This window comes from Pocillopora damicornis, chromosome 7 (assembly GCF_964200805.1).
Source record: "Pocillopora damicornis chromosome 7, jaPocDami1.2, whole genome shotgun sequence".
NCBI classification, from domain to species: Eukaryota; Metazoa; Cnidaria; class Anthozoa; order Scleractinia; family Pocilloporidae; genus Pocillopora; species Pocillopora damicornis.
The window spans coordinates 23,183,671-23,199,161 of NC_142676.1; the positions used below are offsets into that span (position 1 = coordinate 23,183,671).

General features: G+C 38.7%; 1 protein-coding gene across 1 annotated transcript; it reads right to left on the reverse strand.

Moving 5' to 3' along the window:
- Nucleotides 1-5,167: 5,167 nt before the first annotated feature.
- LOC113664416 (uncharacterized) lies at nt 5,168-15,068 on the reverse strand. Its single transcript, XM_027180017.2, has 21 exons — nt 14,937-15,068; nt 13,971-14,061; nt 13,533-13,651; nt 13,325-13,427; nt 12,961-13,016; nt 12,754-12,812; nt 12,432-12,474; nt 12,192-12,305; nt 12,030-12,115; nt 11,445-11,528; nt 10,831-10,951; nt 10,681-10,711; nt 10,307-10,381; nt 10,056-10,212; nt 9,299-9,409; nt 9,123-9,189; nt 8,721-8,800; nt 8,387-8,408; nt 7,940-8,014; nt 7,681-7,720; nt 5,168-7,125 (listed from the first exon to the last, which is right to left on the reverse strand). Exons 2-21 carry the CDS (start codon nt 14,044-14,046, stop codon nt 5,513-5,515), a joined length of 3,132 nt encoding a protein of 1,043 aa, XP_027035818.2. The 5' UTR covers nt 14,047-14,061; nt 14,937-15,068; the 3' UTR covers nt 5,168-5,512.
- Between the last annotated feature and the right edge of the window lie 423 nt (nt 15,069-15,491).

The following is a 15,491-nucleotide window of genomic DNA, read 5'->3' on the forward strand; positions in this document are numbered from 1 at the left end:
CTTAATCTGAACTTTTCATTAACTTGTTTGAAAATATATTTTCTATATTCACAATGCTATGACAGAGGTAACAGAGTCTTCTGAGCTTTTTTAGTCCCAGTAAATCAGGTATCAGGTCCGACTCAGGCCCTCAGGTGGTGGAAGCGAGCGAAAGAGCGAACTCACTATTGATGATTGTCAAGGAAACTGCCACGGAACGAGAACACTTTCGAAAGAGTAATTATTCCTTGCTCTAAGTTCACGATAAATGTGGAACTCCTCCCTTCACTTAGGTCAAAAAAATTACAACCTTAAATTTTTGGTGCGTAGAAAGAGACAATACGTTTAACATTTGCTTGCAACTCATCGTCACGATTGGCTCAAACAGGCCTGATATCCCGACATATTAATTGTAAAACCGCGGACCACGGAATCCGAAGGTCTAAGGGTTCGATTCTTCATGGGAACTCGGATGTTTTTCTTTTTCTTTTCCTTTGTCCTACGCTCGTGACAAGACTAAAAACATCTTTCTCTATTTCTTTACCTGTCTCAAAACTGACCATCTTTCTTATTCTATATGCAAACAATTGATAATAATTGACGAGGTCATCTCCATAATTTCGCTATATCTTCAGCTCCCCTCCATTAAGAAAGCATTAGCATGGAACGCATGCAAGAGTTATTTTTTTGGGCTGTTTGGGGAGGGACACTCTTTATAACTGATGTTTTCATTTTTGTAACATTATAAGAGCGTAACGGAAAATCTAACTACGAAAATATCGCATTACTTTACCTTAAGAGAAAGAAAAAAGATCTGATTTATCTGCGTGGATAAATATTATTCCGTAACGAGATAACGTCATCTGACCGCAATAACAATTACCTTGCGTTACCCGCCTGCGCAGTAGTTGAAAAGTATTCTAACATTTTGCAAATTCAACCATAACTTTACTCATATGCATATGACCAAATTTACACAGTCTCTGACACGAAATGTCGCCCACTGGAAGGACTAGGTTAACTGAAGAAAATCAATCAATTTCTGGCTTCATAAATGTTACCGAGATTACATGCGTTGTTTTCGAGAAAACAAATTCATAACTTCACGCATTCAAAACAAAAACGGCTACATTGATGCCGATTCTCATCGCTTCACTGGCATTGTTTTTAATCAGGCACATAGTGCTTTACTGTTTCCACACAGCAAACTAAATGGTCATTTCGTTTACACTACAAACGTTCCGGCCATAAACGATATATTACGGATTCCACAGGAACTCGAGTATGCAACCAAGCTTCTCTGATGCAAATCTAACAATAATCTAAAAGGCCGTCACGTTCTTTATGATTTGGCTGCTATCAATATACAGTAGTAATCTTCTTCATCAGTATACATTTTTAGCGGTGTAGAATTTATCCCATTTGTGTACTGAGCACAAAAACTCGATAATTTGTCTTTCGTGACGAGCTTTGGATCAAACGCATCTTGCAAATATACCGAGTAAAATGAGCACATACTTTCAACATTTTCGAACTCAAAATCTTTCATCTTGACGTCGACACTTTTCACGATGTCGAATCCCGCAGCCGAACACATACCCTCGATTTTTGACCTTCTCTCGAAATAAAGTTTGCTTAGCATGAGTTCCATCATTTCTGAGTTTTGAAGTCCACGATAAATTTTTTGAAATCCAGAAATAAAGTGATCGCCGTAAGATAGGGCAATTTTCCCCGCTGGTTTTAGGCTCCGAAACATGTTCTTGAACGCTTCTTCTTTATCCTGGATACGTTGAAACACAGAGTTAGCGAAGACGATGTCGTAAGTCTCTGAACCCATTCTTGGGAAGTTTGAAGAACTTCCCTCATGAAATGCGAGATTTTTTACATCCCCGTGTGATTCTCGAGCCACTTGAAGCCGATTGACATCAGGATCAACGGCAACGGCTCGTCCATCTTGACCTACGAGCTCGGCCAAATACGCAGACAATTCTCCAGTACCGCAGCCCAAATCTAAGATGACATCTCCGCGATGAATCTCTACATCGTTCATCAGACTTTTTCCTTCCTCTCTTTGACGTACCGTCTTTTCTTGGTAACTCTGTGCTGCTTGCTTGGAGTCGGACATTGTGAGTAATTTGGGAGTTACTACATCACGGGCGACGAGCGGGGGATGAAGACATGAAGAAATGACCGAAATACGAGTGGTCAGCGGGGAAACAAATTTGATATTTCATATAGAGACATATCAGTTGTAGTTGCAGAAAACAATAGTGTTGTAAGACCGAAATGTTAACAGTATACTTCGCTAAATAAAATGTGAAGCAATTTTTCAAAAATGTTGATGGCACATATATCTTTTACTGCTGTAATAAACAATAGAGGCATCGGAAAAGGCATCGGTGGCATCCGGAAAGGCACCAAGAAGAATTATATTTACGTTTTGTAACTTGCTGCGAAAAAAGAAAACAAAAATCGTGGTCCCCAAATGAATTCTCCCACCGTGCGCCAAAAAATTTTCAAATTTTCGGCAACTTCACCTTTTCCTATTCGTAGGTCTGGCCAAGCCTTTATGGTCATTGGCTCCCGTATAGCCACTAACTATGGCTTATAAATACAGGTGTTTAGTGTTAAATTGTAAAACTCCCCATAGAAGTCTACGACAGTTAAACGAAACGCGTCAGGGAATAAAGAAATTTTACAGCTACCGTTCGTAGTTCCGTCCGCTCGTTTAAAAGGTTTTTTTTTAAAATTTGGCACGATAGCTGTGGTCAGTTTTTCCATGCAGCTTGTCTGGATGTACCTTTCGCAGAGACGTGGGGGGGGGGGGGGGGGGACAGAGACACCAACACAACATTTCACCTGCCGTTCGCTTCGAAAATTAAGTTTTCATCCCGAGTTCATTTGTCAAATAAAATAGGAAAAAGTGTTTGTCATTAAGAAGAACAACAATTCATATTTAACATTTAATAGTTAATAGTTAATTTGATCGTTTATTTAATACAAGATTACTAAATACACGAGATTCATAATGGCCGCGGCGCGCGAGACTTGTGATTATTTAAACATGAAACCGAGGTCAGAAAGGCCACGCTTGAGGACAGCACTGTAAACAAAAGGTCAATTAAGTTTGAATGAGTTATCTGTTTTGACTCGATTCGGTCGAATTATTTTCAAGAGGAAATGCCGACTCATTGTTGTGTTCCAGAATGTACGAAGAAATGCTACCAGAAAGACGATGGGACAAATTCTGGAAAAGGTGTGACCCTCCCCTTGAATAGCTGAAAAAGAGGGTACGGCCCTCCCCCTTTGGTGCTCACTTTCACTGATGACCTTCCCCTCTGAGGCCTCAGCCCTCCCCCCCAAGAAAAAACGTACCTTCCCTTATTCCCGCATCTCCACAACATTTATGCCAAAAGTTAAGCTCTGAGATTGTTAACTCCTCAGGTTTTCTTCCAAGAAGAGAAGCGCCCGGTATATCGTTTTCCGTAAGAAATGTCGGATTTGAAATATTCGGAATACTCGCCACTGCAAACGAAGAGGGACACAACGCAATGGCGTTTCTAACTTCGTTTTCATGCAACTCGATCCAGGACGCTCGCGCTGTCCCCCATCATGAAAGTCGTGTATAGCGAATCACAATCGTCTTTAGAGCAAGGGAAACCGCTGGTGTGTAACAAAGAGATTAATTTCACATCTTTCGAAGAATAACAAAACCGAAATAAATTGTCCTCAAATGGTATAAAGAGTGTCTTAATCGTTAGCCTTTTTCGGCTACCGGATAAAATGATCAAAAACAAGCATGGTTTAACCTAGCAAACGACGATTCCATTTCATCGAAGGTGATTCGGACACAAACGGAACAATTCCTTGAACTATTTGGCCGGACTTTTAACCTATTTTGCGCCTTAATATCATTATATATTATTGTTTTGATCATACGCGGTTTTTTTGAATAAATTATTTTTGTACTTGATGCGCCTGCTTTGTTCGTTCATTATTATGATAAGCTATCTTGTATTTTTTCATGTATATTATCAATATGTAATCAAATGATTTCGCGTGCAATTTGGAATAAATACGCCCTTGTCAATTTTTTCGAAGACCACAAATTGCACGAGCCCTAGGGGCTCGTGCAATTTTGTTAGTCTTCGAAAAAATTTATGCGTGCGTATTTATTTCAAAATGCACTCGAAATCATGTGGTTACCTATACTAATAATGGTAATAGGGCCAAGTAGAGTCCAATCCGGTCCAACTCGTGATAAACAAATCACACTCCCGCTTCGCGGTCGTACAATTTTGTGTACAACTCGTATGATTACAGACAAAATTGGACGACACGAAGTCCTGTTAATAATAATTAATAAAAACCATGTCAAAATTCGAGAAAGTAACTAGACATAGGTTATACGTTTTCATAAAAAAAGAAAACCCAGGAATGCGCAACAATAGCGCACGCATATGACGCGTTCTGTCCACTTTACACTGTTCAATTACAAGCACGACGCATGCATCGTCCTATTAGTAAAGGTAACATGATTTCGAGTGCAATTTGGGTTTAATATGCACTTAAAGACCACAAATTGCACTCGCTCTACGGGCTTGTGCAATTTTATTGTCTTTAAAAAATGTATTCGTGCTTATTAACTCCAAATTGCAATCGAAATCATGCTGTTACTTGTTAATAATTGACATAAAAAACGCATCACACAAAGTCAAGACGGACGAAATTTTGGCAACGCGCGCTATTTGAAATTTGCACTCGTGTTACAGGAGAAAGCACTCGTTTTCAGCCAATCAGAAGCGCGCAAATTATGTATATTAGTGCTTAAATCGGGCTGGTGATGACCAATCACGTTCGAGAATCTTGTTATAGTTTTGATTAAACACGGTATATCAGACATGGCTTCTTATGGTCGATTTAAACGCTTTTCTTCTTATGCGGAGAGGTCGGACAAAAGACACCAGAGACACGCTTACACTCAAACATCGAACGAGTGCCTTCCCAGCCCCTCCTGGAGTGTGCGCGCAATATTGGAATTGCCATGTCGCACTGAAGTGCCATTAGTGCAGTCAACGTGACAGTGACCCCTAATTAAGCACTCCCAAGTTTAATGTTAAAATTTTATTTAGATTCATGCAGAGTTATCACCAGGCTCGAATCAAATTTCTAATTTTTAGTCCATCTAAGATGAAAAATATACTTTATTTACGCTTGAACTTTCGGTGTCTCTCACGAGCTGATCTCGCAATCACTTTGCTTTCTAAAAACCCAAAGAAGCTTGTTAAGTTTCTAAGAGACAGACATAAATCCTTCGGTGGTTTGTTCAACCTGACAGAGGATAACGAAATATATATATATATATATATATATATATATATATATATATCTCAACGTGAATTTGAAGAGCTATGCCTGTTCGCATTTCTAACCTCATCTCGTTCATTTTAACACCTACAAGTTTTTTCAGGAGAACCATACTTCTTTCCAAAAATAAGAGATCAAAATTAAAAGAGCGCGATACATCGCAGCGTTAATCATCTGTCTCTTTAGGTTCACATCCAGTGTCACATAAGGGATCTTTTACAACGTTTTCAAGGACGGGGTCTGACAGAAAGTCGTCGAGAGAAAAAGATGTACATGTACTGTCGACGTCTTCAAACAACGGCAAACGATACGTCACGGCAGGTGCATGTTCTGGCTTAGAAATGTCATTTATTTCGCTTGCAGTGCTGCTCTCTTGTGTTGCAAGCTCACCTGAACTTTTGTTTACATTCTCGGGATCAAGGTTTGCATGCACTGTGCTTTCAACCACAATAGTAGCACCATCGTCTCCCGACGTTATGACTGAAGAGGCACCGCCCAGCCGAGCTGTCTTCATATTAGCGATTTCTGATCTGAGCTGGGACAGTAAGGTTGTGGCTCTTTCACCCAAGCTTGAAACGCTCTCATGGAACACGGAGCTGCTTGTAACGGTGGCATCTTCTTCATCATCACCCGGTTTTCCGCGATTAGACTTTGCCAAAGGCAAACTACCTTCTGCTCCTCTTAAAGACTTCACCTCATTTTTATGGAGTTCTTCATGCATATCCCTCTCCTTCTTGAAGGATGTGTCGTCTCTAGTTTTATCACTACTTGCATCACCTCCGGAAAGTTTCTGATCTAAATTCTTCACATGGAACGAGCTCGAGAACTTCCAGGCTAAGTTGGAGTAAGAATAGTTTTCAGCTGTGCCTTTCCTCTCCTTTTGGTTCGTGTGAACTTCCTTCTGGACATTGCTTGTGTCCCCCTCGTCACTATCTTCATCATCAGTTGGAATTGGACTACTAACAATTATTTCCGGTATGCTGGCTTGTAAACTCTTTCCTTCAGATGCTCCCCAGTTCAGGTCCTTTTCTGTTGAATCAGATTCTTGAGAATCCACAAGCGAGCAAAGAACACGTGGAGCCGTATTCTCCATCACTTGACCTGTTTCAACGTTAGGTTTCGAGGTGACTTTCTCAGAAAGAGGCTTATTTTGGTCAAGGGAGGAAGGAGATCTCCTATCCTCGAAAAATTCTCCTACATCGCGTGCAACATCATTATTTCTCTCCGTTTCAAGATCTAAAGGTCCTTGGGGTGCTTCCTCAGTATCGTTCTCGCTACGTTTCGTTTCAGGAAGGGATAACTGTTTCTCTTCCATTCCCGGTGCGGCTGATGACAATCTGGTTTCCCCTTCAAAACTATTCGATGAATTCGCGATATTCAGTCCGGAGTCCTTTTGATCACACTTTGTAAGAGCTAATCCGAAAGCGTCCTGATCCATTCTGCCTGCAAGTGGAGCTTCTTTGTTTAATTCAAGATCTAATAGAACCGAATCGTCTGTGAACAATAATTTGCCTCCAGACTCCAGTTCACCTGACACGGGAATATTTTCATCAGAATTTTTCAGCTCTCCTTTTTCGTCTCGTTCCTCAACTAGCGAGCGTTCAGGGGACGGGCCTGAGGTAGCATCGGAATGCTGAACAGGAGGCGATAACGTAGGATCCTCGGCGAACTTTGTTTCTACGGTCTCCTTTGATGTGTCGAATGTGTCGTAGAACTGATCCGATCCTTCTGAATCCGTCTTTTCAGCTTCGTGTTGAGATTTGTTGTCTTGGATTTTACCTGCAATGAATAGTCAGCGATTGTTGAGAACCAATATGGCAGGTGTAGATAAAAAGCTTCAAGCTTTGCAAACTTTTTATTGTTCCAGCGTTCTTTAATTCTGTCGTCAACACCAATACCCAAAGTAACAGTAACGTCCAATCAGAGTACAGACCACCATAAACCGTGTTTAGCGCGGGAAAACGCAGGTGACCAAGACGCGATTGGTTTTGGTTTTGCATCTGATTGGTTGAGAAGGTGGCGTGAGTTTTCTGATCCTATCACAGAACGTTGTGCGTTTTAACCCTAAATAAATTCTGGGTAAAATCATATTTTCTAAATCACGCTTTCAAAATTTCACCCTCCCGAACTTAACATTAACTGGATGTATTTTGAAACGAGAGTCCGAATCCTCAAAAGACTGCAAAATCTTCAGGTTTTCCATAAAAAGCAGTAATTGCGTCCACTACTTACCAAATGACAGTTAGTTTTTTTCAATATCTCGAATCAGTAGAACATTGACATTCCAGCCAAAAGTAACGGGCATTAAACAACACAGCATTGAAATCAAGTTACCTTTAGTGAGATCATTTATCTGGGATGTGACAACATTCAACTAAAAACAAAGAAAAGAATACGAGAGTCACATACATCACAAACTTGACCTGTTAACGCCTTTACCCAACAACCGCACATTTTGATTCAAAATTTATCCTTTATTAGTTTTGAGACTACTCTTTGCTTAATGTTAAAATGATCTCAAGAAACAAGATTATCAGGGAGAGAGAGACCTAAAATAGGTTTTTGAGCGAGGACATAAAGAAGCGTTCATCACCTGTGTCTGTAGCTGGCGACACATTGCAAAGAGCATTGCAACTTGATCCTGGTTCATTCTCTTGCGGGGAAACAGCTAAACCATACGGAATAAAAACACTTTTACTGTTGGTCGATGGTCTTGAGCATTTTTCATACGTTTTTTTTTCGATTAAACTTCCCTAGCAGGCGTTTAAATTAACCCTGTGCGGATAATTTAGGACGGCACACGCAAGAGAGGGGATACGAATGCGAGAGAGTCATACGGAGTGTCTCTACAGCGTGGTTGTTCTCTCGCACGAGTTTTGACCGCGTTTTTACGAGTGCTTTTAGGACTGGCTGTGAACGATACTTCTTGTCAGTCAATGACATATAATATATGTTAATTTTTCGAGCTTAGTGATGTATTGTAAGTTACAAATAGGTTGTAGGATAATAAAGCAACTGAATGGGAAAAATGTTTATTTACCTTTCTAGCCATACATCCTCTCCTAAAATTAACAGAACAAAAATCAAACCAAGGAAATTGAGAACGAAATTGACATATTTTACAACATATCGTGGGATAAAAATTTTGCGAGTTACAATGAAATTTTTGCAGGTTTTGTGGATTTTGTGGATAGTCCTTCGTGCTCAAAAGTAAGTTCTCACTTATATTTTTGTTTTTTTGTTTTTTTTTGTACCAAGCTAGGTACAGGTGACATCGGGTTCCATTCAAACTGGTGCAAACGTAGTCATGTGAACAGATAAAATTAAGGCTTTTATTGCAGTGAAATAATATAATCTAGAGGTTACCATCTTACCACCAAGTCTGAATTTTGATGGCTGCTTTCATTTGTTCTCTGCGAAGCTGGACCTCATTCCATTTGGACTGTTCCAAAATCTACATTTAAAAAAGAAACAAAAGAAAATATTTACACCGGATTGTCTGTCATGATAAGTATTTTTAACTTTACAATGTGATATCATCATCATTACTATTGTAATTATTACTATTGCTATTATTACTATTGTCATTTTTACTATTGCCATAAGTACTAATATAATTATTTCTATTGCTATTATTACTATTATCATTATCATTATTGTCGTCACCATCATGATATCATAATACAAGGCTTTAAATTGTCATTGTCAGTAAACAGATGAGGCAAAACAAGACCACTCAGAGATCATAATTGTTATGTTACATGCAACGTAGATACCTGAAGCCACAGATATTCTATCGCTTTCTTAAACTGTTCTCTACTTTTGACAGCTTCCTCGTGTTCCCTTGAAAGCAGGAAAGAAGAATCTTATTGGGAAAGCCAGTTTGAGAACTACTTGGAAAAATTACGGGTAAGCACATAACGCAAGTCCATACAAATATTTTTATGCTTACCTGTCTAATGCACCATATAAATGGTTTATAAGGGATATCAACCTTCGCACTCTTAATTCGTTCCTTATGTTGACAATTTTAATGTCTCTAGTACGAGCACGATATCCCTTCCTATAATATTTAATAACAAGAAAAATCAATGTTATTAATCATGGCAGTAGTGAAAAAAGAGAGGATAAAAGGGCAGTAAGATAAGAGGGAAATGGAGAGAGATGGAAATAGGAAAGAAAGACAAAGAGGGTTTTGGGTTTGGGAGACAAGGAGGCATGAGGGTAAGAGGGGAATGAAGGAGGGGTATGGAGGGAAGAAAAGAAGAAGGGAAGGAGGGGAGAAGGAGTGAGGGTAGGAAGAGATGGATGAGGGAGTGAGGGAAGGGAGGTAAGAAGGGAGGCTGTTGAGGGTAGGGAGGGACAAAGGAGAGGATGGAGGGGGTGAGGTGAGGGAAGTAGTAGGAAAGAAGGTACTGTAGGGAGTGAGGTTAGGAAAGGGAATAGGGGAGAGGGTGAAGGTGAGGAGAGAGAAAGAATGAAGGGAGCCAGAGTAAGAAGGGAAAAATGAGAGAGGAATTAAAGAAAGAGAGGGAGGGAGGGAGGGTAAGGAGGAAATTAGAGAGGCTGTAAAGGTAGGAATGGAAAGAAAAGAGGGCTGAGGGTGGGGAGGGAGAAAATATAACATGGAGTCAAGGTATGAAGACAAGTGAGGGGGGAAGGCTGGGGAGTGATAAGAAAGGAAAGATGAAGCTTCATAGGTTTCTTACCAAGCTGCCTGAATGCAGGCTGCTGCATATTTTCTTTGTCGGTACTGACAAAAGTCAAACTTCTTCCTCACCAGATAACCACGCACATGAGCTTGAATTATTGTGGCTGCCAAACTAAACAGTCGCAGAGCTTCTTCTTCTGTCATGATGGGATCATCTTCAAAGATGAAAATAGACTTGATTAGCTTTTACTTATTCAAATGAAGGTTTTCGATAATTTATAGGAAGGTTTTGCAAATGATACAGCATACCTGATTCTGTTTGGTCTTCATCAGAGATAGGAACTGGAATGAAGAAACTTTCTGATTCCAATAAAGTGTTGCTGTCTGGAAGAATAACATCTAATGACTGATAATCAAATAACAGACATGTCAAGAGGTGCAGATAAATAAAGGTATTGTGTGAGGAAGCCTTTGTCATACCTGGCAATGTCCAAAATACCCAGTGCCCATAATAGAGAGTCATACATTATGGTATTTATTACACACAAAAGAATATTTTTAAAAAACCTTAATGAAATTTGCAATAATAACAATAATAAAACGAGAAACAATCTTGTACTGTTTACCAAAAATTCCATCCTAAGTAATGAATCATTCAGAATTAAACAAAATGGTTCACCTACCCACATCTTCCCCTATGTGCGCTCCTGCTGTCTGTAAGAAAAAACAGAAAAAAGGAAGCTAGTGTTCACATAGATTGTCTTGATTCCAATAGCAGCTGATAGCACTAATATTTCTGTAAATCAACTGCAGTAAAACTATAAGGACAATACCTGGGTATCTTCCTGGGATTCTGAGCAAATATGATGTAAAATGGACACAAGTTCATAATGCTCTCCTGAGGAAGGATGGCCAATGTGACTGAATGCCTGATCCAGCAGTCTCGCAAGTATTCTGCATTGATCACATAAACAAACAGGATAACAGAGAGAGAAATGTAGGGGTAATAAATGGGAGAATGGGGGAATTATTTGGGCAAGAAATAAATGGTACACAAGGGAGGAATAGACAAACAAACAAATGTCAAAGGAGAAGTTGTAGCCCTAAGAGACAGGCAAATTAGACAAGATTAAAATATGAGCAGACCTAGAGATAGTTTCAAGACTTAGTACAGATAAATGTACATTCAAACAAGAAACAGAGCTGTAGGCAGATAGGGATTGAAAGATAAGGAGGAACGCAAAGAAGAAAATAAGAACACTTGATAGATCAATAAACTTGGCTGATGCCATTTAAGTTGAGAATCATTACTCGCAAAAAGGCTGTTGAGAAGGACATGTTGGGCTGGAAAATAAGATCAAGTTAGCAGTAATTCATGCAGTCAGTACTAGACTGAACACTAAACTCCACTTGAATTTACAAATACAAGAAAATTATATGAACTTGCCTTTCATCATTGTTCACCAAATGTCCATCCAGATTTCTAAGGTTTCTACAGCAATATACCAGATAAGGCCTGTAGTTCACTTCTCTGAGGCAAAGTCAAGAGAATAATTTAAGATATTTCTGGGTCAACAGCATTAAAATAGAAATGGCCACTTGTGTAAACCTCTTCTCTTCAATTCACCAGAAAGTTAAATTGGTCAAAGGGTCTGACAGTTGATGAATATCACCAATGTTTGGTTCATGTGTGTGTTGGGGGGAGGGGGGGAAAGGGAATTTTCAGTAGTAGATCCAGGGGAGGATCAGGGGGTCCACACCTTCCTCCATCAGACCTGAGGGTATTTTCTCTACTTGTCAGAAGCCAAAATTATTTCAGAGAAGGATTGCATCTTACTACTCAACTTGAAGTATAAAAATTTACTGAATATATTGAAATATTTTTTTAGCTTTTTTAGGCTCTAGTGTAAAAATGTTCCATGCTTTCTGAAACAAAGTTTGAATCCCTGCCCCCTTGCAAAGAAAAATTCCTTGGTATAAGATACATTAATGTTATCTGGTAAGCATTTTGCATTATAATAATAAAAGATACAGTCTCCAGTTTCCATTAGTCAAGATGCAAGGGTTGTTCAACAGTGACAACTGCTCCAAATTGATCAGAGATGACAAATGTAACATCTGAAAGACATCAATATTGCTGATTATTTTAGTTTTTGGTATGCATATAGATGTTCATGTACTCAAGGCAGTGTACCTCATTAAGGTCTGATATGTCATTATCAGCCAGAGAAAGTGTGCAGACTGTGCGTGCTACTTCTTCTTTAATGACTTCCAGGGAAGATATCAGATTTCCATGCAGCAATAAAGTCTGTGTCAAATGAAAGTATGTTAGAAAAATTAAAAACAAGGTAAACATTCTAATCCCTATGCTGTCACAAACCTGCAATGCAGTTAATAATTTAAGTTGGAAATCATCCCATGGATTCACATTTACCTTTAAATTCCTGAGCGATTTCAATCCTGATATGACAGCAATACTGAAATAACACAGCATATATAATGGTAGCCATATAATAATTAGAGTTGATCATTCAATACAAGTTTGCATTATTTTACAGTTTATATCAATATTATCATAAAAAATTAGTGATTACATTCAATTTGTTTATAATAATTGTTTCATCATTATGATCATTTATACATCAATGTCAGAATTACATCTCTAGAGGTCAGAAATTATTCACAATTTATTACAAGATTAATTCAATTCACCTTCAATTATGAATACAAATATCAAATTTTGAGTACAATCTTACCTATTGTCTGACAAATCCAAGTGATACAGGTTGGTATTTCTATCAAGGTTTTCGATTTTCTGCAGTGATAGAGAACAAGGAAAATATATCACTATGCTGGATTATTTATGTAGATATAGAGTCCTGAATGTTAGCTTTCAAAAAATTGGACCCATCTGTCTGTTTATAAATGATAGTCAGTGAACCAGAAAATTTGCATCAGTTTACCTCAATGTTGTTCCCAGAAAGATTTAACCATTCAAGATTTGTTAACCAACTGATACCTTCAAAACATGGACAATAAAATGTAAATTCTCAAGTACTGGTACATCAACACAGTTCAAAGCACACATCAACTTTTTCTGTGACTGTAAATGTCAATGGTGAATGAACACTCTATCTCAAACAACTATTTGGCTGATCATAAAATTTGCATATGATTGTCAGATAAAAGCATGCAGGATCAGAGGTGTTAGTGCTAGCAGGGTGTACCTGCCAAAGAAAGGTGCACAGCTTCAAACCATGTCCAGAGAGGCAAGTGAACAATATTTAAAGGAAAATAATCAGCAGTAAAGCAGAAGGGAGAGAGTACCTTCAATTGAGACAATACTGTTGTTACTAAGGTCAAGAACTTTCAAACCAGTTGCTGCGCTGACTCCTTTAATGTCAACAATGTGGTTATTAGCCAAAGATAACTGAAACAAGAGAAAGTAAAACAATTTTTTCTTTAAACCATTCTAGTATGCAATTATTTAAGAAGGAGAAGCTTCCATCTTTTAACTGAACTTTCTGTCCCTTACCTGTTGCAAGTGGATGAAGTACTGTAAATTTTCCACCTTTGATATTGCATTGTTACTTAAAAGAAGAGTGTAAGGAGAGACCCCTTTTGGAAGATGCCTAATTGTCTTCAAATTACGATCTGCAATAAAAAAGGAGACAAGGTTGAGCCAGGAGAAGGCAAGTCCTGTCATTTCAATGGGATCTCATTCCTCAGTGTTTTTTCAGGTTTACATCTATGTCTCCAGCGTTAATGTGTCTGTGAAGTGGGGTCAGCCCTCATATGGATAAGGACTGTGAGATAACAGTGTCTTGCCCAAGAACACAACACAATGCCAGGTCTCAAAACCAGAACTTTCCACCCTGGAACCAACAAGCTCATCGTAGGACCTTTGTCTTTATGCAACTGAAGACAAAGCTTTAATAGTACTCTGTAAAAAAGAACCATTATTGATACTCACTTGAAAGGTTAACAACACCACCATACTCCTCTTCTTGTTCCCCATCATTCTGAATCATAGCTTTGTTCAACATCATGACAAACTTGTTCCTCTAAAAAATTTATAGTAAAGATTTTTGTTTAAATCAACCAAAGCATGCAATAAAATTTATCAGACCTTCTCATGAAAAAAAATTTTCAATTGAAGTAGTTGAGGAGCCCATACAAATTTACTGGAACTTTTTAATACTACTCATCCATTCCCCATCCACCTTCAAACACCCAAGCTAGTCATCAAGTTAGCTTTGTTGGCATACCTCAGCAAAAGGGGTGAAGGGGGGGGGGGGGGGGGCCCGGTCAGGAATTGCCATACATAGTAGGTTACTACTTGCAAAGTACACAAATTAACTCCACCAACATGGCGACAAGAAATTTCATCAATAGCGTGTACACAGGATCGATGAAACAATCACTCACTGTAAATGACAGAAGTTCAAGATGGCTGCAGTAGAGCGGGAAATTTAAACAAGGCTGCAACTCACGAATTGTCCTAACAGCACACACAAAAAGTATTTTCTAATACAGTTGGCAAAGCTTGATATCCAGAAAAGTAAATTTTAATTATACTCGCCACAAATTTAAAGTGTGAACGCCCACTAACAAATCAGTAATTTCCAGTGTTGACAAGACGCGTTTGGTATGTTCAATTTGTAAATAAAGTTTATATGCATTTGAAGATCTCAATCGGCGGGCTACGGCTAAGACCTGACAGAAAAGGATACTCATCAGCCTAACGAAAACTAGCATTTACGTTTATTTCTGAGAACTATTTTTAAAGCAACAAATTTAAAATTTTTAAATCTGAAGAGCGAAATTTTAGATCAGAGAGAAAGCGAAGGCTCTTCTGCATAGAATAACCCGATAATTCGCAACAATGGAATGACTTTTTCGATTCCTGTGGAGGTAAGAAAGCCATAACCAAACTTACCTATGAGCAACTGAAATCAGAGCAGATGTTGTCTCTTTTCATTCTCTCAAAGGCCCAAAATATCTGTGATAATTCCTTACAAACACTAATTACAAGCGAGATCTTCAATCCGCGCGTAGTCAAACATTTCTCTCGCCAGTCCTACTCGATCTGAGACGAATGCGAGACAAGTAGGTCCGCAACGCTTGCATGCGCAAACTATTTCAAAAGGTAACTAATTAGTGACCTTTGAATATTCAGAACCTGGCAAATTTTGTGAGGCAAATGATGCAGACAGGATCTTCTTCTTCCTAGTTTGCCTTGTAAAGGAATTTTGATTTATTCTGATTTTACCATTATATACCCACAATAGTAAAGCAAATTGCAAGTTAAAACTCTCCGCAAAAATCCACGTAGTCATGATTTTCAAAGAGAGATTTTCAGTTCCGCAATGTAACAGCTGGGTTGAAATGTGCACGCCAGTGATGCGACTGCAAAAATCATCAAACATAAAAGAAAGCGAAAAGGTCGCAGCCAAAAAAATTAATAAATCAAAAAGAAAACTGGAAAGAAAGA